This window comes from Harpia harpyja, chromosome 5 (assembly GCF_026419915.1).
Source record: "Harpia harpyja isolate bHarHar1 chromosome 5, bHarHar1 primary haplotype, whole genome shotgun sequence".
Taxonomy (NCBI): Eukaryota; Metazoa; Chordata; class Aves; order Accipitriformes; family Accipitridae; genus Harpia; species Harpia harpyja.
Window position 1 is genome coordinate 10,329,615 of NC_068944.1, and position 22,570 is coordinate 10,352,184.

General features: G+C 39.9%; 1 protein-coding gene across 12 annotated transcripts in view; it reads right to left on the bottom strand.

Moving 5' to 3' along the window:
• STX17 (syntaxin 17) overlaps positions 1-21,059 on the bottom strand; it is a 37,315-nt gene extending 16,256 nt beyond the window's left edge. The window contains exons 1-5 of one of the 12 annotated variants that reach the window (XM_052787199.1): positions 20,607-20,709; positions 20,131-20,187; positions 19,369-19,482; positions 13,799-13,984; positions 5,013-5,078 (exon numbers count right to left, since the gene is read on the bottom strand). In XM_052787199.1, the coding sequence (XP_052643159.1) occupies positions 5,013-5,078; positions 13,799-13,921 (189 nt within the window). In that variant the 5' untranslated portion in view covers positions 13,922-13,984; positions 19,369-19,482; positions 20,131-20,187; positions 20,607-20,709. The other 11 variants (XM_052787198.1, XM_052787203.1, XM_052787201.1 and 8 more) reach the window with 11 other exon arrangements.
• Positions 21,060-22,570: the final 1,511 nt, after the last annotated feature.

A 22,570-nucleotide genomic window follows, 5' to 3' on the forward strand; every position in this document is an offset into this window, starting at 1 on the left:
ACATCATTATGAATTCTAACTCTGTTCTCTCCACCAGAATCCCTTAGTCTCTCCCAGCTTTATGCTGTTTGCATATTTTTGCTATATAATGAAACTACTGTTACATAGCTATTATATAGTGCTTTCATCCCTAGATCTCAAAGGACTTTACTGGAGTAAGGTTCACTATTGTTCTTGAATAGATGCAGAACTGATGTAGGGACACAAAGTCTGAGCCCAATTTTTCTACAGTGTCCACAAATTTGGAGGTAAGTCTGGGAGATCCACCAGGATGGTGGATTCACTATATTATATCAATAAATGTAATGGATTTTTTTCAGAAAAATAAATGAGAAGAGGCATGGTTTTCACAAGTACTGTGGAAAAATCTATTGACTCTATCAACACATCCAAAATGGAAAGGAACAGAGAAGTCATATATAATGAAGTTGCTCTGCTTTTCCATTCTTTTCAAAATCTTTACAATCCCATTCAATAAAAAATAAAGCATAAATTATAGACTTCTATCAGAAAGTAAAATACAAAAGGAGACAAAGGAGCCAAAAGAGGGCTTCATTTAAACTTTTTTTTTAAATCACTGTTGCTGAAAATGACTGTACACATCTGTCCATTAAGCTTACCTTATTACTCAGCACAGTTTTAAATAAGTAAGAAAAGGAATTATTATAAGTATTCAGTTTTTTGAATTATCTTTAAAAATCACAAAATATCTTCCCATATCCTCCTAAGTGCTTTACGAATGGGACTTCCTCTACAGATGTCTTGGACATATGAGAAAAATTATAGACTCCCTAAGGAATTCAGAAGTCTTAACAGCAATTTTCAGCAAACCAATAAATGTTATTCATACAAAAGAGTAAAAATTCTTGGTTTTTTTCAGTATTTGTTTTTCAGAACAGTAATTTTTCTTCGCTGATAGTGACAGCTGAATTTTCAAAGTAACGTAACTTGATGAAAAATAGATGCCGTGTTTCTATAGGCTTACTGCAGGCTGACTTAAAATACCATCATCACTTCACACTCAAATACGTAACACTCATGAACATCACCACCAATGTTATACCAGCAACACCTGTCTCTTGTGTGCAACCAGTTTCATTACAATTGAGAAAAAGTAACGGATGGCAACAAAGAAGGAAATAATGTAATTCTTATTCAACTGCAGGTAAATGCACACAGCGACCTGCAGTACCTTGCCATGGCAAAGAGCTTGGGCTGCATTGCCACAGCATGCTGTTAAGGACACATAACACCACAAGGAAAAGACGAAGTAACAAAGAGCATAAGGGCACCTCAGTGCTTCAGTACTGACCCAATGTGAGGCTCCCAGGCACCAGGATAAATACCAGGTCTGCATGGCTCCACCTTGTACAAATGTCAAAGGGCTGAGATGGGACCAAAACACTTGAAAAGGCAGCATAGACTTGAGATGTAGGATTATTTCCATGTAACATCTGGTATCTCTACCAGTTATGGAAGTATCTGAATTTCTATCTAAGGCCCCCAGCAACAGCTACCTGAAAATCGCAGTGTTTAAGTATCTGCATCAGCCATGTGTCCCTGGCAAAACCGATGTTCCCAGAGTGCTCAGAAACTCCAGCACTTCACTTACTCTATCCCCATCAGCCTATACTGCTCCTAACGCTACCAGCTAACTGAATCGTGGTAGTCATGCCATTCTCACATTCAATCTCTGCCATGATCATTCTCTTTTTCTTCTTCTTGGTTGTATTATCATTAAACGTAATGTCATATACATTTTCCAATAGTTTACACTTTAAACTCTTCATGCTGAAATAGTACATGGATGACATGGGATCTGTCGTATCAATCAGTCCCTTTTTCTCTTTATTTCCTGTCTTCCATCCATTAATCACTGTCAACTCTCCCTCCATTCTGCATGTTGTTGTTTTAAATTAAGTAAATAGCACCTCCAAACAAACCCACCACCTTAAACCGTCTCAAACATAAATATGATTTTTAAGAAAGTACTGCAGTACCTTAGCTGTGCAAATGTAATGCTGCCTTCACTTACCTTCTCTGGACTTTGTTCAAAGTAATGTAATAAAGGATATATGTTACAAATTTCTTGGCACAGGTCAAAGAGACTCTAAGGATATATTTATCCTCCAGATGGCCACAGGCTGCAACACTGAGCTGTTTTTACATGACCCTTCATTGATACCGTAAACAATCTCCTGCAGCAACAAACTCATCTATCTTGCTTCTCATGCTCTCCCAATATATCTGCGTAGTATTCCAGAAAGATACTTAATTTGAAGACTGCATAATCTTAAAGATGGTACAGAAGACATGAGCCATACAACTAAGCTTTGAAGATTTATGCAAAAGAGAGCTGACTGAAAACCATCTTTTATTTGTAAATCATTTTCAGTTGAAATGGAAATCATAAAAGTGAAAAAGAAAAAAAAATAGATTTTTCAAGTAGCTTTCCAGGTCAAAGCAACACAGTGGAGAGACTCCATCTACCTAGGTATGTTTTGCAGAACAGTCTCCTTTTGTGGGCTGAATATAGACTAAAGCCAGGTCATTCAACCACAGTATTTTTCCTCTTTTTGTTCAATGCCTTATATCCTCTCTAGTAACTGCAGCATTTTTCTTCCTCTCACTATGAGTATGATCAGTGCAGCCCTTAGGTGTTACAATAAAATATTGCCATTTCACTGAAATTAGCTTAAATCTTGCAATAATTAACTAATTGTATGGTACCATCAGCATGTATGTGGGCAAAGCCCAGCAAAACTGCATGTTTATTCAGACCCAAACATTTTACAAAGTCCACGGACCGTCCCTAAAAACAAAAATCTACAAGAGCACATTTGTGAAAACTAATGCACAGTATACAAGAGCAATTTTCTCGGTATTTTTGAAAGGGTGTCATCATGCCCTATACAAAGATCTCCCCAGTTTCTTCACTTTCCTTTTTAGAGTTTTTTAATGTGGCATCCAGTCACCAGAAAGAAGAGGTATACATTTATGCTCATCTATACTTCTATTATAATTTTGACCATCATCAAAACTACAACAGAAGTAATTATTCTGGGTAAACTGAAAATTCAGAAAAATGGCTAATTATGTGCACATGGATTAAATGTAGAGTGGCTGTGCATATATTTGTCTAAAACCTGTGGCGGATGCCTTGGGTCAATATTGACTTAGGGATTCCTAATGTATTTTTACACCATCTAATTTTGAGAGCAAAGTGTGTGCTGCAGAGAACATTTGGTATCACAATAATTAATCTGATTTCTTCGCAAACAAACAGATCACAAGTCCATTGGTAAACATTTAAACAGCTTACAGCAAACACATTCTACATGTCATATAATTTATTATCAAGTACTCCAGACTCCTAACTATTTAATTAAAACAAAGAGCTAGTCTACTCTCCTTGCATGGACCCAAATACTTAGTCTGCTCTCTGGGTATCAGAATGTGAACCACTTTAATGCGTAACTTGTATCCAGATCTAAAAGCAGTAAGCATTAAATAAAATATAAGAAAATTTATTTTGCCTGAAAGTGGCAGACTTTAGGTTCAAGACAAATATAAATGTTTCTAGAGACAAATAGGAGGTTTTATTACTAAAGCACTTAATGTATTTAAAAATATCATCTTCGACGTGATTATTTTTTCCCTAACTATTGATAGATTTTGTCTTGCTAAACAAATGATACTGATAATAAAGAGTTCCAAGAGAAGCCTTTCCTACCTCTCAGACATGAAAATAGATTAGAGCACAGACATAAACAAACACATGCTTACTACACCACACCTGTTAGAATGGCATTTTTTTAATAGGACTTCCACGTTTGGAAGACTCTTTTGATACTAAGAATAAACTTATATTCATATTTCAAAAATACTTGGTGAAAGATCAAAATAAACATTCAAACCTCCAAATAACAGAAATATCAAGTGGATTTCATATATAACTTATCATCTACACTGAAAAGGCTCATTAACACCTTTCATTCCTCAAAAAAGATACATAACTCCAGCTCTGCCTACTGTCTCATACTGTTGTTCCTTTGGGATTAAGTTCTTATTTCTGAGGGGGTTTTTTCCATTTTTATTCTGGTCTAATTTCCCACAGGAGTCAGTAAGGCAATGCAACAAACACAGGAATTTACAGTATTAAAATATGAAGTACAGTGGTTTAGGACTGTGCTATCCCTGCTGGCAAAGCCTGCTTGTCTAGATGCAACGTAGGCCACAAAATGTTTGTTCTAGTAACTGTCATGTCCCTACCCTGAACAATATATATGAAACCCACCAAAATGCCTCTCCTGCTGGCAAAGATAAGCCTTTCCCCAGAATTTTGCCAGTACAGCATGTTATAACCACTAGCTGCTGTATCTGCATCAGCAAACTTTGCAGTGCAGATCTGGTCTTTGTGGTTTTCTGAACTGACAATCTTCTTTGGCTGCGTCCTATTTAGCAGTGTGAAGGCTGATGTTTGGCATTAGCTTTTGCATCACTTTCATCAAGACATGCATTTTTTTAGAAACAGATGTGAGATTCCCTGTGTGCTGAGTTATGGATGACTATGCATGAAGTCACTGAGATGATGCCATGCTGACAAATGTGTCTGGTATTTCCTCCTTTGATGATATTACGCATCTAATGAGATCTGCACACCAAACTAGTAGTGCAGATGTTCTATGTTTGGTCTGAAACCATGCTTTAAAATTAACAGTATGCCTTATTGCAATTCCTGTCTTCTAATTTAGTAATGTAAGAGGATAGTTTGCAAAAGACCAGAGTCTCCAAACTTTTGTTTGTTCAAGAATCCTGAAACATTTCTGATTGTATTTGCCTCATAGGACACAATTAGGAAATCCCTACCTTTTAAATGAAGTAAAGCAATACCATGTACTTGTCAATCCACCTTTGAAATATACATCTCTGTGAAGATCCATCCCTGAGGTAACCAGTACTATGTATGTAATTTGATTCCATTAATATCACAGTCATTTTAATATCCTTACCTGAACTGTTCGTCCTGCGTTAATGTGCTCTTCGTGCAATCTGTCCCAGAGCCTGCATCTCTGATACTAAAATAAAGGAAAAATACTCCATGTAATTGCTATTTTTGCCAACTGGCTATGCAGAAAAAAAGGAACACTCAGTAAATAACCACTTTAATTTTCCAAAATTGACAGTAAAGAAGCTGAGTCATAAGCATTTCCACTGCAAAATTAGAGAGGTAAATGGCAATTATTTTGTGAATAATTTTGTACAATGTATTTTACTGAATTGCAGATAACCAGGGTTTCAGCATCAGTTTTTAACAACAAAGAGCTATTGCAGCATCCCAATACAGCTGTGGCATGCATCACTTGGTGGTCAGTAAAACGACGGACAGAAGGAGGAAAAAAGAATGGAATATGGGATAAGAAGTACTGGTCACATAGGACAACAAGGTATCTGATATTATTTACAAAGAAAACTGCATTCATTACACAACACTACTGTCTACATTTACACTTACCGTTTCTATATGGTTACGAGAACCATCAGGGCAGATTTGGCACCTGCATGAGGCTCCACTAACTTCAATGGGAAACTATCCATACAGCACTTTCCACGGGACAGAGACCAGAGTAATTATTCCAGTAGCAGAGCGCAAGTTTTGCAAAAGAACTGCGTATCATCACATATAAACCTTTTCATCATTAAAATAAATCAATCCCTGCTATTGGCAGTTGACATAAATAATATAGACACTATCATGAAAAAGAGTGGTAAAATTATAGAAGTAGAAGCTGTGATTCCTGGAATATGTGCTGAAACCATCAAAGAATGCATTTACAATACTAGACAATATTAGAACATTCTTTTTGATTGTTTCAATAACAAGACAAAATACTTACCATGATTTGTGAGGTATTTTTATGTAAAGTTTAATTCCCCAATTTCTTAATACACTTCGTTACCAATAAAAAACTTTATCTACAGCCTACATCTTTCCTTAATTCTTTTCATAGTTTTAGAGGCCACAGCAATAAGGATCACAAGTTACTCAGCTTCCTAAAATACAAGAAATCTGAAGTTACTTCTTATTTTCAGAGAAAAAAGTTCTTTCAGATTAGGGTTTTGTAGTGCTATGGAAAAGAAAAGGTTTAGTGTTCAATTAAGTCAGATTAAAGTGATTTTTCTAGGAAACTAGCAACTTCTGCATAAATTATTATGCCATTAAAATTACTACAGTTGTTCTTTAAAATAAAATGGAAAAAAAAAAAATCTGTATCAACAGCAGATCTTCCAATTCAGTCATCCATGAAAGAGTACTGAAACAGGAATTTCTGAAGGTGGAACAGAAGGGGTTTGGGGAAAAATTACCTTTTCAATTTCAACCAACTGTAACATATTGGCCACATACCAAATAACAAAAAAATTCTGTTTTCCAGTTAAGAACAAGAGGAATTCCTCCAGGAAACCTTTATTGCTCTTTATAATTTCTACTAGAAATGCTCAGCACATTTATCTGCTTTATATATTTAGAAGTTCTTCTACTTTGCTTAAAAATTCCTAGTGTGCTAGTGATGGCCTCAAAGAATCCAATGACTTAATAATACGCGTAGAGCAATGACATTCATGCGGTCAGAGAATTCCTCCTTGTTGACTTCTCTTTGTCATCCAACACAAAGTAGGTCGTACTGCGCAATGTTCACTGTGGAGGAGTCAAGGACAGCAAACCTTGAGAAGAGATGGTATTGGCATTATTCATCATTAACAAATACATGTAAAACTAAGGGAGGTCCATGAAGTAAAAAAACACCTATGGAATCCTAACCTGTTAAAGCAGGTCCAGAGGAGAGCCACAAAAAATGGTCAGAGGGCTGGAGCACCTCCCCTATGAGGACAGGCTGAGAGAGTTAGGGTTGTTCAGCCTGGAGAAGAGAAGATGCCAGGGAGGTGTGACTGCAGCCTTTCAATATATAAAGAGGACTTAGAAGAAAGACAGAGACTTTTTACTAAGGCCTGTAGTGACAGGACAAGGGGCAACAGCTTTAAACTGAAACAGCCCAAGTTTAGATTGGACATAAGAAAGAAATCTTTTACAGTGAGGGCGGTGAGGCACTGGAACAGGCTGCCCAGAGAAGTTGTGGATGCCCCATCATTGCAAGTGTTCAAGGCCAGGTTGGATGGGGCTTTGAGCAACCTGGTCTAGTGGAAGGTGTCCCTGCCCATGGCAGGGGGGTTGGAACTAGATGAGCTTTAAAGGTCCCTTCCAATGCAAACCACTCTGCAGTTCCATAATTCTGTGATATTTAATAATAATTGTGCTAGAGCCAAATAGTTTGTATTTCACATCAGAAATACAAAATGTAAGGTTACTCTTAGACACTCAATCTCTTTTCCTCTTTGTCCCATTCTCTTTTGAGAGCGCTCTTTAGAAAGAAACCTTCATGCTTATGCTTTGGATCCCTTCCATTTCTGCTTGAAAGTACCCAGTGGACATGGAGAGAACTCAAAGCTTTTCGTAATATCCTCTGCGTTAATTTTTGTAGCAGGTAGTGCTCACCAACATTTCTAAAAGCTCTACAATAAATATCTTATACAAATGCATACACTCAGATGAAGACTGCAGTAAGACTCCGATATCTGAGTTTCTCATTTTGTGTCACCTTTATGTATCTTCCCACCACAACAATTGTCCCCAACCCAAGGTAAAAAATGTTTCGCACAACATCCTTTAACTTTGGCACAGTCACAGGAAATGAAATTAAAACTGAAAGCAACGGAGAAAAGGATGCCATGTCTTACAGCACTTTTTTTTTTTAAGGGTTGTTGCGTGTCACCAACAAAGTTTAGGGCAGCATGCCAAAATCTCCACCTTCCTGTAGTACCATGACAATTGCTTTCATCTAACAGAGGCTAACAGAAAGTTGTAACTCTTTTGGATAAGCATGCGTTTTATTCCCTGTTTTGGAGTGAAGGCCATCCAACCCATGGAATGTGTTTTAGAAAACAAGAACTCTTTGGGGAAAACATGGAAAGAAAAAAAAAAAGCAAGTATAGAGAACCAATTTCTTAAGGACAAAATTTTTAAGTCTTCAGAAACTGCCATATGGAAAGTTGGACTCTCAAATAGTTGAGAAGCAACGACAATGGATTTATGGTAGCCACTTCCTCTGAAAAGGGGTGCTCAAGGTCAAATTTCATTATATATTGATTTTATAGTTTCTTCAAACAGTGATTTAGTAGATTAATTGTTTGGACTATCTCTGGAACCTAAGGTTTAAATCAATATTCATGAAATGAGGTTAGAGATATTGGCTTCATCATAAGTAAATAATGTTGCTGCTCCAAGCAATTTGACATAATTACGGATTTTTGCTTAAAAGTAGCCTGTAAAATAAACAGGATCAGATTTTACAAAATTATCCTTTTACCTCTAGGGATGTTTGGTTTACATGGCTTAAAGTTAATTTTACAAAAAGTATTTTAGAGAAAACCATTTAAGTTTCTGATGCTGACAGCTCATAAAAGTACTGTAACACACTCATTATGGCTAAAATGCATGTAAAAGATACAAAATGCAAATTATCATGGAACTATATCAAGCAAACTATTGATAGTGTTCTGATAATCTAAAACTACCTAGTGACAGATTTCAAATTCTGATTTGCCATATTTTTATTTTCACCTTCTCATAAATCTATCAATAGAGTAAACTTTGGAATACTTATAGTTCTTACAGCCAGAAAAGTATTTAAAAAAAAAAAAACAAAACAAAAAAAGAGAGAAACTTTCAAATTTTAAGAACACTACACTGAGTGTGGACTCTTTAAAGAATCCAGCATTTAGGGACTATTTTTATACTCAGATGTATTACTTTTCATAAATGTTTGTGTCTTATATTTTTTGTCAATACACAGAAGTTCTGAAGTCTTCAGTACTGCTGAATACCTTCTGGTATAGTTACCAATTGTTAATTTAAAGGTTTTATCCATAGTTACTTGTTTCTAATAATTCTATTAATTACTAATTCAAATATCAAATCTGCCAGGATTTATACTGTCTAGGGATGCAGAAATTTTTAAGTGTTCTGAAATCAGAAAGACAAATCTACACGAAACATTGCTACCACTTCTTGCTTTCATAAAACTATTGTTCCTGAGGAAGGGCAGTTAACACTAATTTTAAGAACTATGTTTACAATTATTTAAGGATTTTTCTGATCTGCAGATTTTATTATGTTGACTGAACAGATCATCCACACTGATACCATCAACAACCTGAAAATCTCAAGAAATGTCCAAACCAGATACTTTTAGATTGCATCAGATTTTTACATTCCAAATATAAAATTCAACGGCTCAATAAAGCATTTTGGTATTTCAGTGTGGTCATTGAATGCCATGACAGAAACATTGCAGTCTGTATTGCCTATAATTAAACTCTGGCTAAGCATGAGTTTCTCTGACAATGCTTTCAACAAAGTGTTAGATCAGAACTAACCTAAAAACTCATTTTATCCTGAGTGCTAGTATCTTCTGCATTTTCTTCTAGACACAGAAATCCATTCTTGCAACGATCTCCCCTTCTGTCTGCAAAACAGGAATGCTTAACACAAATGAGTTGCTGGGCCAATAAAGACTTCAGCTTACCAACACGTGGCTGAATTAAGTGGAACCTATTTCACCCCTTCCCTGACACCATGGTAACACTATCTGGCTAGATACAGCATCATTATTCTTTGTCTAAATATGTAAAAGATATTCAGCAGGATCAACCACTAAACTGGCTACCCCTCCTCAGTGACCAGGTTCTGCAAAACAGAGCAATTCCCAAGATCATCTCTCACGCTGTTAAGTACTACACAGGGTAATGACTGATCACGTCTCTGTTTCTCGTTGGAGCACCCAATGCCTTTTGAAGCTTCTTGATAGGGTGTTTATACACCCTAAATCCGGGAGAGTTTACATACATGGATGATACCTAGCAAAGAATCTATTTAGCTGTACAAAGTAATACTTTTCCAAAAAACAAAAATCAAGAGTGTAACAGTTATGTACATCCCCTCCATCGTCTCTCCCTAATTACTACCTTACACACATCACATGCTTATCTTTACCTTCAAAGTGCAACAAAACCATTTGTGTACCGCTAATGTACCCTGCTAATCACTTCCCATTCTGTACTGGCAGGTCAGCTTCCCCCTCCCATCAACAGACTCTTTTTCCAGTGACCACCCATTTGTTCCTTCCAGGAAAGGCTGCAGCTTTCATGCCACCCTTTTGCGGGTATTTATTAACATCATCCCTTCGCTTCTCAATGCCTTCCTCAAGACTCTGAAGAATGGAATGCCTCACTGTTCCACACTCATTGATGCTGTTGGTGTTAACTGGAGAGCTGCCCTGAAGAGATGATTTTTAATGTAATTTTAACATCAGCCAACTACAGACGAAAAACTCTACCTCTCTGCAACCATGAAATCCCTCTTGGTGGATTATGGCAAACGCATGTTGCTTCCATGAGCAGTTGTGCAAGCTCTGCTTAGAGAAAGAAGGGAACAACCTAGCTACCAAGACTGTCTCTATTTGACTGAAACAGTATGCATGGAAAAGCTATTATTATGATGCTCTCCTCTAGGCACCTCTGAATCCTGTCCTATTCCACATTATTCTTCACTAGTTGCCCTTAGCTAGCTCTATGGCCACAGCTAGGTATGGGCCATGCACAATGAGAGACGTATGCACTGCTCCATGGAGGCTGTAACACCTCTCCAGGGCAATTTAACAGTCAAGGTTCCTTGCTCCCCCATCATCTCACCCAAGAGCAAGCTAATACTGACTCCTCTGTACTCTGGCTACAATGCAAAGTAAGTCAATTAACTGTTCTTTGTGGGAGAAGCTGGAGAACAGAAAGCTCCTCCTGGCCACTACAGAGCGGGGCTGCTGCAAACTGGCCAATTCCAAGGCAAAAAAATGCTGAATCAGCTTACATCTAGCTAACATAATGAATTATACAAATATGGAATAACGAAGAGTAAACAACATGCTGTGACTGAAAAAACAGGTCATCTCATTCAGAAGTTATTGCTTCAGGCAAATATTATACTAATAAACTGTTCAGTTTGTGAATATTGCAGTTCATATCCTTACTGTATCCTTATTACACCCTTACCAGGAAAGAGTCAAATTATTATCTCCCATCATTAGTCTCAGCAGCCACAGGTCTTCCTCTGTCGCAGTTTTTCTCTCGTCCCATGGTCAGCCATCATTTCTGCACTTTCACCTCCCATCTGAGGTACTTCTTCACTAGCTCCCCCCACCCAATTCTTTATCCTTCATTTACATGAGCCAGGAAGTTTCCTCTTGCACGCAATTAAGGGAAAGTAAGAGGATGAGGCAGTGGGAACACAGAAAAATCATCTCCCTGTTTTCAATGTCAGATTCAGGACCAATCAAATTAGCAACTCCAGGAATGAGTTCTGCTAATTTCTAAGCAGAGGAGCATGCCTTAGTGTTGGGTAAATCTTTAGCTATCTTCAGCTGGTGAACTTCAACCAGTATCTACTGAGTACCTGCAAACCATTTTTTTTTTCAGAATCATACCTCTTGGCCAAAAAATGGCAGATTTTTAGAGGCACAGCAAAATGTACAGTCTGGACAAAGACCACCCCACAAAAATATCTCAAGTGTTCCAACACATGTCACTGCTTTGAAAAGAAATTACCACTAAGCTATCAATCACCTGCTATCACTTAAAATAAGCACTTCTTATCAAAAGAAATTACTATCAGTTGAACAACACATTATTTCCTGACTATGTTCTCAGAAACAAATACATGGATTTATTTTCCCTCCTCCCCCATCCCCAACCTACTCGAGGCAGAAGCCTGGCACAGAAAATTTCATCCAAAAGGTTACCCACTTGGTAAAGTGTGCTGGTTTTGGCTGGGATAGAGTTAATTTTCTTCATAGCTGCCAGCTAGTACAGGGCTATGTTTTGGATTTGTGCTGAAAACAGTGTTGATAATACAGGGATGTTTTGGTTACTGCTGAGTAGTGATTACCCAGAGCCAAGGGCTTTTCTGCTTCTCACCCCACCCCACCAACGAGGAGGCTGGGGGGGCACAAGAGGTTGGAAGTGTATGCAGCCAGGACAGCTGACCCCAACTGACCATATATATGACATTCCATGCCATATGACATCATGATCAGCATATAAAGCTGGGGGAAGACAAAGGAAGGGGGGACGTTGGGAGTGATGGCATTTGTCTCCCCAAGTCACCGTTAGGCATGATGGAGCCCTGCTTTCCTGGAGATGGCTGAACACCTGTCCACCGATGGGAAGCGGTGAATGAATTCCTTGTTTTGCTTTGCTTGTGTGCATGGCTTTTGCTTTACCTATTAAACTGTCTTTATCTCAACACATGAGTTTTCTCACTTTTACTCTTCTGATTCTCTCCCCCATCCCATCAGGGGGGAGTGAGCAAGCGGCTGCATGGGGCTTAGTTGCTGGCTGGAGTTAAACCACAACATAAAGTTACAGTAAAGTTACAGTAAAAGTTGTGAACAAATGACAGCAGCAAAATGCAAAACAGTTTCAACAATACATTATACGCAGTCCTTTACCTTTCAGGAAATCAAAACTGTTCACCTATTTCCTTCCAATTTCTTCATTCCTTCCCAAGGTGTTAAAAAAATGTAGACAGTTGTCCTACACCATCCGGATTCACATATAGACTTGATTTTATACATTTTGAATAAGCCTAGTCAAATTAATACGATGTATGATTTTTCAGAAACATGTGCAGAACTGCACGGAACTTCAGCTGTTCACTGATTTTTCTGTGGTGGTAAGTACAATCTTTTCTAAACAAATATGTCTTGTATGGTCATTTCAAAACTTCCATCCCAATGTTGGTATTATGACTGTGTTTCTGAGTCACTCTTCCTTTTTTTATTGCTGTCACCTGTTTTACTAAATCTCTTAGCACGTTCCTCAACAAACCAATTTCTCTGTTTCCATAGGCTATATCTATACTAATAAACAAAGACTGAGAATGTTTCAAGTCTGAAATCTGGTCATCTGTGCTGTTAAATTGTTAGAACTGTCCCTGGCCATACCAAACAGCTCTCTCACATAAAGAGTTCCTGAGAACAGCCAAGGAGTTATAAATGCAGAATAGAGGCTATTCCCCATTAGCAATGTCGATGCAGCCACCCTGCTTTGCAGAATATGAGGATTTAATAATAAGGACATAAGCTATTTCATGCCAGACAACTATCCTGGGCATGTTTATTTTACCAGGACAGGTTTTGCCACAGTGTATGCAAGAATTTAACTTCTCGGAAGCATGTTCAGTTTCACTGTTACGTGTGAGCTATTGTCAACAAAAAGCATATAAACATGCTACAGTTTTGATAAAATTCTTTTTCTATTTACTTAAAATAATTCAATCTATTTCTCTCAACTCAATTTAAAAATATATAGAGAAAAAGATAGGTATAAACAGTAAATTACTCAGAATAGCTGGCAGCAAACTACTGGGACTTAAAAATAAAGTAAGAATATTAGGCTGCTTTCCCTACAATAACTTTTTAATACAAAACAGTAATGTTTCTCACTCTGCAGGCTGACTAGTTACGACAAATGTAAAGGCCTTTGTACACACTTAACTACCAGTTTCATTTTTAGCCAAATTTGAATTAAAGATTTGAATAATCAACTTTTCATCAAAATCTCTATATAATCTTCCAGCATGACTGCTTCTACACTGTAAAAAGAACTAGATTAGTAAAAAGTGAACACTAACCTTCTCAATGTTTATTTGGTGTTTTCTTAACCTCTCCAAATCTGTTGGAATTGCCACTTTAATGAATTTCTGAATGGCAGGTTCAATTCGACGGAGTTTAACTTTTTCATCATCTTCAGACATCCTAAAAGCAGCTTTCAGGTCAACACTTTCAGGTCCAGTATACCTTCACCAAGGTAGAAAACCCTAAAAAAAAAAAAAGAATTACAGGCTTACAAAAATGTAGCAATCTAGAATCACTTTTTAAAAGAAAGCAAAATAAGGGAAATCAGTCTTTCCAATAATCACATCTATTCCAAAACCACATTTGAGCAGCATTAGCTACTTAAAATCCAGATACTGTATTTGCATTTAAATGTATTATTTCCATTTATTTGCAGGCTTTGGGGATCATTTTTCATTGATAAAACTTAACACTAACAAAAAAAATAGCTAAATAATTAAGACAGATGCAAACATGCTTTGCAGCATAATGATATATGGAAACCTTTGAAAAAACCTTCCAATTAGATGCTCTGCCTGATCAGAGTACAAGTTCTGCCAATTTACATTCTGAATTGTCTTAAAAATTGTAAAACATGTCCTGAAAAGGCACCAAAATAAAATTAATTTTTGAAGTCCATTTCCTAGAAAGATTAAGAGCTCCTGAATGAAGATTTGCACTCCAAATTGCATTTGTCCCCTACTGAAAACGACTAAGGCATCACCTAACATAGGGTTTAAATAGGTTGCTGAAATATTTGCAGGACCAGTAGGTACATAAGCAGCCTGAATTCTGTTCCCTGCATATGCATAAAACATAACTTTGGAGTTTCACTTCTCTAAAAGAAAGATATGTAGAACTGTATATAATAGCATTTATCTACAGAGCATATGAGCAATATAAAGGAATTCCATTATGCTGAATGCACACAAGGGGAAAGAAAAAACTATTGTGAGATAACTTTGTAGTTTTAATACTGTATAAACAGAAGTTATTTAAATGAGATTTTCTTTCTGTATACTCCTTTTCTAACAAAAACAAGAAGTGGAATTGCAGACACATACGAGAAAGTTTTGTCACAAGCGTCAGTAAAAAGACGTGTTACCAGCAACTGCATCAGAAGGCTTTCCCCGATTTTCCTCTTCCAGTAACTAAACTCATTTAAAATAATTAAACGAGCATAATCCTCCTGGTACAGAGCAGGCACAGCAGAATGTAACAGGTTAAAAAATGTTCCTACTTTTCCACACAGCCAAACATATTATTAACAGTGAAATTAAACATTATTTTTCTCACACCTAACTATGGTGCGAAAGTGCGGAGGGAGATTGTTGAGCTTTTTCTGAGACCTGTGACTTCCTGCAGGCAGGGAGAACTTGAAGGCAGACACCAGTTGATGGCACTGGGTCTTCAACAGAACCACTCAAAGTTCAGTCACAGCCCTCACTTGCAGGCTGCAGGGAGGATATGTACAAATCTCCCTCATCTTCACAGGAGCCAAGTGGTAAGCATCTTCCATCAGGCCAGTGAGAAAGCTAAAAGCGCTTCTGGCAAAGGCAAGCTGAGCTTCTAGAGGAAAATAGTCCCAAACTACTCACCTTTTCCAACACAGCTGCAAAGAAAACAATGTTGTTTTTCTGAGGAACCAAATGCTAACAGAAGACTCTCCTCCTTTATCTATCGCACCCAACACAGAAACTGAAAACAGTGGAAAACTGACTATTTAGTGAGAGTAGACCAAGTTAGGCAAAGTCAATCTTTAATGTTTCACTGATACATCCTTCCATTTTTCAGAACCTCAGAAGGAAATTATTTCACCAACCGACTTCGCAGTCACTGCTATGTTGCAGTCATTGCTAAATTATCCCCACTCCAAATTATAGAGACATACTATCAAGCAGTCTTACAAATCCCCTTCTAACCCAAGGTATTTAAGATTAATAGTTCTTTGTCCAAATCTTCAAATAAACATGCAGTGGGTGGCCTCGCATTTTTGGGATGTAAAAAGAACTTTAATCCTTTTGTGTTGATTTACTCTTTCCACCATTCTAAAAACAGTGGCTTAAATGCAAGATGATAAAAAATACATTGATTCTTCTATTATACCTTGGTCACTACAGTCCCTGACACTTTTAAAGGAGCCACTCGTTATCTCACAACTGAACTCCATTTTGAGCCTAGAGCAGATTTTTTTTGCAATGAGCAAAAGATAAAAAGCATCCCACTCCAAACTGTAGTACCTCCTCTTTGAACACACATTTAATTTCCTGACAGCTTATACACTAATCCACGAGTTTATGAGCTAGAATGAATTAAAAATTGGTTCCTTAAAGATATTTAGTAGCCCTGTCATGCTTTTCTTTAATACTGAATCATCCTGAAGAAGGGATGACACAAATTCTTCAAACTTACTGCACAACGTGAACTCACAGAAACCCACAGTCCATTCTGTCTTGGAATAAATACAGCAGAGACTAAGCTAAATCCATCATAATTTTGTCCTTAACCTTTAATGACATCTAGATATTGATGAGTCAAAATTGACAGTTTAGGTGACTTATAAACTGGACCACTGTGAAAGCAGAGTTAATGCAACCAACAGCCGTTATGTCTTGAGTAGGTGATCTGAATAAGCAACAGTTTTAAATTCAAAGATTTGGCTGCATGCAGGGCTCTGGATAGTCATTTTCTTCTTAAAAATTCCCAGACAGTAAACTAGCTTTCACGACAGTGTCTACGAATTTCTTTAAGGCACTGCTGCCTAAAATTCACTAACAGTAAGTGTGAGAAACTAAGAACGAAGTATAAAAACTCCCTACATTCTCATCAGGTCTCCTGCTTAATGTTCTCTCTAACAGTATAGTCGTAACAAAAAATTCTAAGACATAAATTACCAATAAGAAAATATGCAAGGTCTTACTTTTTTTTAAGTTCATATAATATGGTAAATAAAATTAACATTACAACTTTTTGTGATGACCTTACGTTTGTTCCAGATGCAATTTCAAGGAAATCTAAGGTTTCTTGCATACTTTATTGGGTTTGTGTTTCCCTAAGCATAACTTTAACAATTAATTTCTAAAGCTGTAATGCCTGTTTTTTGAGTAATCACAGAGTAACAGGACAGTTTAGGTTGGGGGGGGGGATTTTCATACGCCATCCAGTACAAGCTGAATTACATGTGGTTGCACAGGCCCTTGTCCAGTCAAGTTCTAACACCTCCATGGACGGACACTCCACGCACTCACTAGATCCCTCCTTCAGTGTTTGACCATTCTCCAGGTTAAAAACAAACAAACAAAACCAAACCCAAAAAGACCTTCCTCGTAGCTAAACCAGCTTGTGTCCGTTGCCTCTCATCCCACTGCCATGCACCTCCCAGAGGAGCCTGGCTCTATAGCTTCCCACGCACAGCTGTAAGATCTCCTCCCCCTCCTTCACCTTCTCTTAAGGCTGAACAAATCCACCTCTCTGTTTCTCCTTGAATATCATGTGTTCTAGCCCCCTAACAGCCTTGCTAGTCTCACAGGTGCCGAATAGAGGTGAACAGTCACTCTCTCGACCTGCTGTCCCTCAGCCGCATTTACTAATACAGCCCACAATGCGGTTGTCCTTCGCTGCAACAGCTCGCTCAGACGCGTATTCAGCATGTGGTCCACCCCAACACACAGGTCCTTTTCTGCAAGGCTGCTCTCCATCAAGTCTTCCCACAGCCTGTTCTAGTCATCAGGTTATTCCATGCCAGATGCAGGGCTTGCTTGTTGTCTTTGCTGGAATTTGTGAGGTTCCTGTCAGCCCATTTCTCCATCCCATCAAGATCCCTCTAAGTAGCAGCCTTGTCCAGCCTATCTACCCCTCTCCTCAGGCAAGTAACAAACACTGCTCTCTACTTCAGCTTTTTAAGAAGATAATTTTGTCTCTGTCCTTGGATCTCAACTGCAGTCAGCATGTACATGAAGCTGCAGAAGTTATGAGCCCTCTCTCAGAGGGTGCCATGCAGACACCACACAGTCGTGTGACAGATCACCTTCCCTTTCTGACCGCTTCTGTACAGCACCATCGCTTGGACTGTCCTTCCTACAGGCATTTACCAAGTCCCAAGCACAACGAAATCTCGAGTTCTCCGAGACTGGAATACTTGGCTCTGATTCTCTAAAATAAATTCAAGTTTGAGCAAAAAAGCCCAAGAGAATACCATATCATTAAATCGGTAATTTAAAAAGTTAGATAAAACCATTTGTAATTAACTGTCCTTTATTACATTCACTGTGCAAGATATTTTCATAAACAAAGAAATTATAGAATCTTGTCTTTTCAGACACTGATGCTACAGGCCTGTTAAGAGGTTATCTTCCAAGTAAAATACTTTCAATTTGACATTCAAAATTCATGCACCAAAATTCCATTATATTTCAATGACAGAAATAACACTTATCCAGAAGTGATCAAGACCCAGATGTGCAAAAATTTTCAGTCAACTGTGTTCGTAAAAAAAGAAGACATACCCAAACCATACTGAGCAGTATTATCAAAGTACTAGGTGGTGACAGAAATTATATATGTATCCCTTCTTAATATTTACGTTTTCTGGAGACTGCCCCCAAACTGAAACTGTAATTGTGAAGTAAAATTAGCATAAAAGAATACCATTAACTTGATATCTGCACTTAATATGAAAATCATCTATGATTCTTACTACCCAAGACAAGGAAAAATCCCTTATCCAGTTTGTCCACCCCATGTCCTTGAAATTATTTAAGTGTATCTTCCATGAAGGATTAATCTACATTCCTTTGTTAGTAAACAACAGAGCAAAAGAACCTGAGGAGTTCCACTCGTTTGATCTTTGCTTTACCAAATAAACAGGTATATAAAGCAAACAAAATTTTTCAAAAACTGATCACTTCCTCTTTCAGCTTTTGAAGGTCCAATCAGCATATGCTATCTTATTTCATTGCTTAAGTCAAATAATTCTATGGGGTAAGAGAATCTTAAGGCATCCAGTTCCAAACAGCGAAAGTGTGAATTTAATTCTGACACTAACACAAAATCTCCACTTACTATGTGGTGGTGCATAGAAAGCACAGAGTCACATAGCTGCAGTCAATCAGAAGTAAAATTATTCCCATGTACGGTAACATACTTGTAACTTGTTATTATAAATTTCAGTAAATGTAATAAGTAATATACATCAAATTAACACCTATGAACTTCTGTTAAACTGCCTAGCGCTCTCCACTCAAATACGGTAGGCAAAATGCAGAATAAACCTGAAGAGTTCTGCTTCAAATACGGTAGGCAAAATGCAGAATAAACCTGAAGAGTTCTGCTTGCCCAGGGACATGCAATGTAATTCACGTATTTGATTTTAATTCACTTACGACACTTTAGACAACCACTACCACTAGAAAAAGTACTTCCAGCATAGATGCCTGTTTTTAAGGGTTGTAAGGCCAAAAGCTTTTTCCTTTTCTCATTGTAGATTAGAATACGGATGCTAGCATGCAGAGACTTACAACAGCTTTCTCACTAAGGTGACCTGAAACACTTCTTCCTAGAGTAGTACTGGCCCCGAAGTTGCACTGACAGAGTATTCACTGTTGCTCACTTGGTTGAGCTCTGTAGTTAGTGAGGAACAGGCTCCTGTGGCAGGCTACAGCCAAATTGCACTTTGGGTCCGAATTACATCTTTCCGCTTCGGCTGTAGAAGGAACCAAAGGAAAATAGCTTTCTTAGGCTGCGATAAGGCATTGTCACCAGCCCCAGCGTGTTCGCAAAGTGACATGAAACTACGCAATGGGATAAAGAGCCGCGCATGTGGGATCTCCTACGGAACAGCCGGAATTAGCAGCTGTACGTAACAGGCTGTGGTTCCTAGCAGATCTGTGCGCTTGTGGATCACCCGGCAAGACAAACTTGATCCAGACAAAGCAAGGGCGCGTGACTGCATTTTGAGAAGTCAGAGCAGATGACAGGCATTTCATATTGGATTTACACGTTTAAGCCAGCTGCAGAAGGGCAGAAAATACCTAATGACTAACACGTCAACATTTTTTCAACAAAGCTGAACTGGTGGAGCGAGTCTGTAGTGAACCGACACCTGCAGTAGGTGGCCACAACGCAGTTCAACCTGCAATCAGAGCCCCAATACTCATTTTTCTGTACTACTGAACTATGCCTCTGGTCTCACCCCAGCAGCCAACAGGTTACAGAGGCCTACCCTTCCTGCATCTCGCCCCCGAAAAGCGAGGGGTCCACGCCAAGAGTAGAAGCGCAAGAATAAAGGAAGGTTTTACGTCTTCTACCAAGGCTTCAAGTGGACTACACTAGTTTCTTTTTCCCGACTTACGCTTTTAAAAGCTTGGGGAACGCCGGGCTAAACAATTCGTCACGCTGCGCTTCCACTCTTTTTTAACACCACCAAAAAACGAAACAAAACAAAATAATCCAAGCTGGCGTGACAAGCTCTGGTTCGATTCAGCTTTCCGCCTGCACCTCCCCACCACCCGCGAAGGACCCCCCGGGCCCAGCCGCTCCTGGGGGCACCCACAGCCGGCCCCCGGGCACCGGCAGAGGGGCGGCCGAGGGGTGCGGGCCTGCCAGCGGCAACAGGGCCCGGCCAGCGGCAACAGGGCCCGGCCTACGGCCGCGGCCCGCAAGGCGTTTGTGGTGGGGGGGGGGAAGCGGGCGGCGGCCCCGCTGCCCGCCCCGGCCCTCGCTGAGGGGCAGAAACCGGGCGTCCCGAAGGGGGAGTGGGGGGGAAGGAAGGGGTGGGGGGAACCCGGCGCTCCGCTCCCCGCTACGGGCCGCGCTGCGGGCTCCTACCGGCCGGCCACGTCCTCAAGAACCGAGCCCAGGGCCCGCCGGGGGCCCGTCAGGCCCCGACCCGGCCTTCCTCTCGCCTCCCCGCCGCGGGAAGCGAAACCGAAAGCAGCGGGGCCGCCCTCGGTGGCGGCCCCCCCCTCCCTCCCTCCCCAGCCCCGCTGCCCGCCCTGCTAGCGCGGCGCCGGGGCAGCCGTTGCCCCTTCCCTCCCTCCCTCCGCGCCTCGCTGCTCCCGCCGCCCCCGGCCGGGTGAACATCCCCCCCCCCCCCCCCGCCGCCCGCGGCCCCTCACCATGCGGCGGCTGCGGCCGAGGCGAGGCCCGCGGCGGCCCCGGGACACGGGGCGGGAAGCGGCGCGCAGGGTTCCCCCTCGGCGGTTATCGGCCCAGCCCCCGCCCGCCACACACACACCCCCGTCACCGCGCTCGGGGCGATTTTCCTCATGTTTAGTTCCCTCCGTAACTGTCGGTGCGGGGCGGTAGGTCGGGGGGCGGGAAGGGGCCGGGGAGGAGGAGGAGGAGGAAGAGGAGGAGGAGGAAGGGGAGGAGAGGAGGAGAAGCTGCCCTGGCCGGGGAGGGAGTACCAGGCCTCGGGGCTAAGGGCTCATCGAGAGAGGAAAGTTAAATTTCTTCTAGAAGAGAGCCAAAGGTTCCCGCCCGCCATCTTGTCAAGAACTTTTCTTAAAATTCCCCACAACCAACATTTTTGCTTGCCTTGACACGTAATTTAGGCAATGCCAAATTGCCAAGTGGGACCCTGGGGGTACAGAGCATCGGTCTGTAGGGGACAAATGCCGACCAGGCCGTGCCAGTGAGGCTCCTTTCTCCCCTCACTAACCTTCACTGTTCCTAACAGCATTCAGAAAATAAGTATCTAGGAAATATTTCTGAGCCGTATTTTGAAAATAAGTGTAACCTGTTCGTGTCTGACACTGATCTTTGGGTCCTACCCCGACACGGCAGCCTCTGGCTAACAGAGGACCTGCTCCTGGCAGGTAGAGCAACACCTCCGAGGGCAGCCCAGTATCGCTTCTGATCATTTTATCGCTGCTGAAGAGAAGTGAAAAACTATCTGGCTACCTGGCAGTACCTGTAGAGCAACTACGTTACACCGTTATTAAAATAGAACATTTTTTAACTGAACCCAACAGCATTAATAGAACAGACTTAAGATCTCCAACTTATCAAAGATGAGTTTAAGCCAATTTTGATGTTCTGAACAAGATTTACGTTACCTGTTCATCTGTCTGTCATTCCATGCCCTTTTGGCTGGTTCCAGTCTAATTTGGAGGAAGTCATCACAGTCCTGTAAGTTTTGAGGAAATAAATCTAAATTTGTTTCCTCAGCAAAGGAACAGCAAGCAAAACACTCATGTCCTACACATTCTTGTTAGCAGCAATCAGCCAGACAATTAGTATGTATAAATTAGCCATCCACTTTGCATATACATAGTTCCAGACTGCTAGATGGGATCTTCATAGGGCAAATGGAGAATAAATTGTTGTTAGTGTAATTAAGGTTATTTAGGGGGTAGAGGATCCAAATCCACAGGATCCAGTGTCTTCATTAGTTCTGTTGCTTGCAATACAGCTGCTGGAATGGCAATGGAGTACTGCGGAATGCCAAAGCACTAAAAAAAGCTTGCACCAAACATATATTTAAAAAAGGGTAAAGAGGATGACACAGGCTAGGCTAGCATAGCTAGTTTGATATGGATATAGGGCAGAATCATGGAAGTGGTGACCTGGGATACAGTCATTAAATGCCAATAATTAAATGCCAATCAACACACTTTCATAAAAAAGATTTGATTAAACGCATTTGAATTTAAGTTTGGTTGATAAAGGTAATAATGTTGATATAATAGCTTCCATCTGATTTAGAACAGTATGCTATTCTCATAAATACAACGTGGAATACAAATTCTGCATAGTTCATAATAAGTGATTCAGCTGACAGTTCTCAA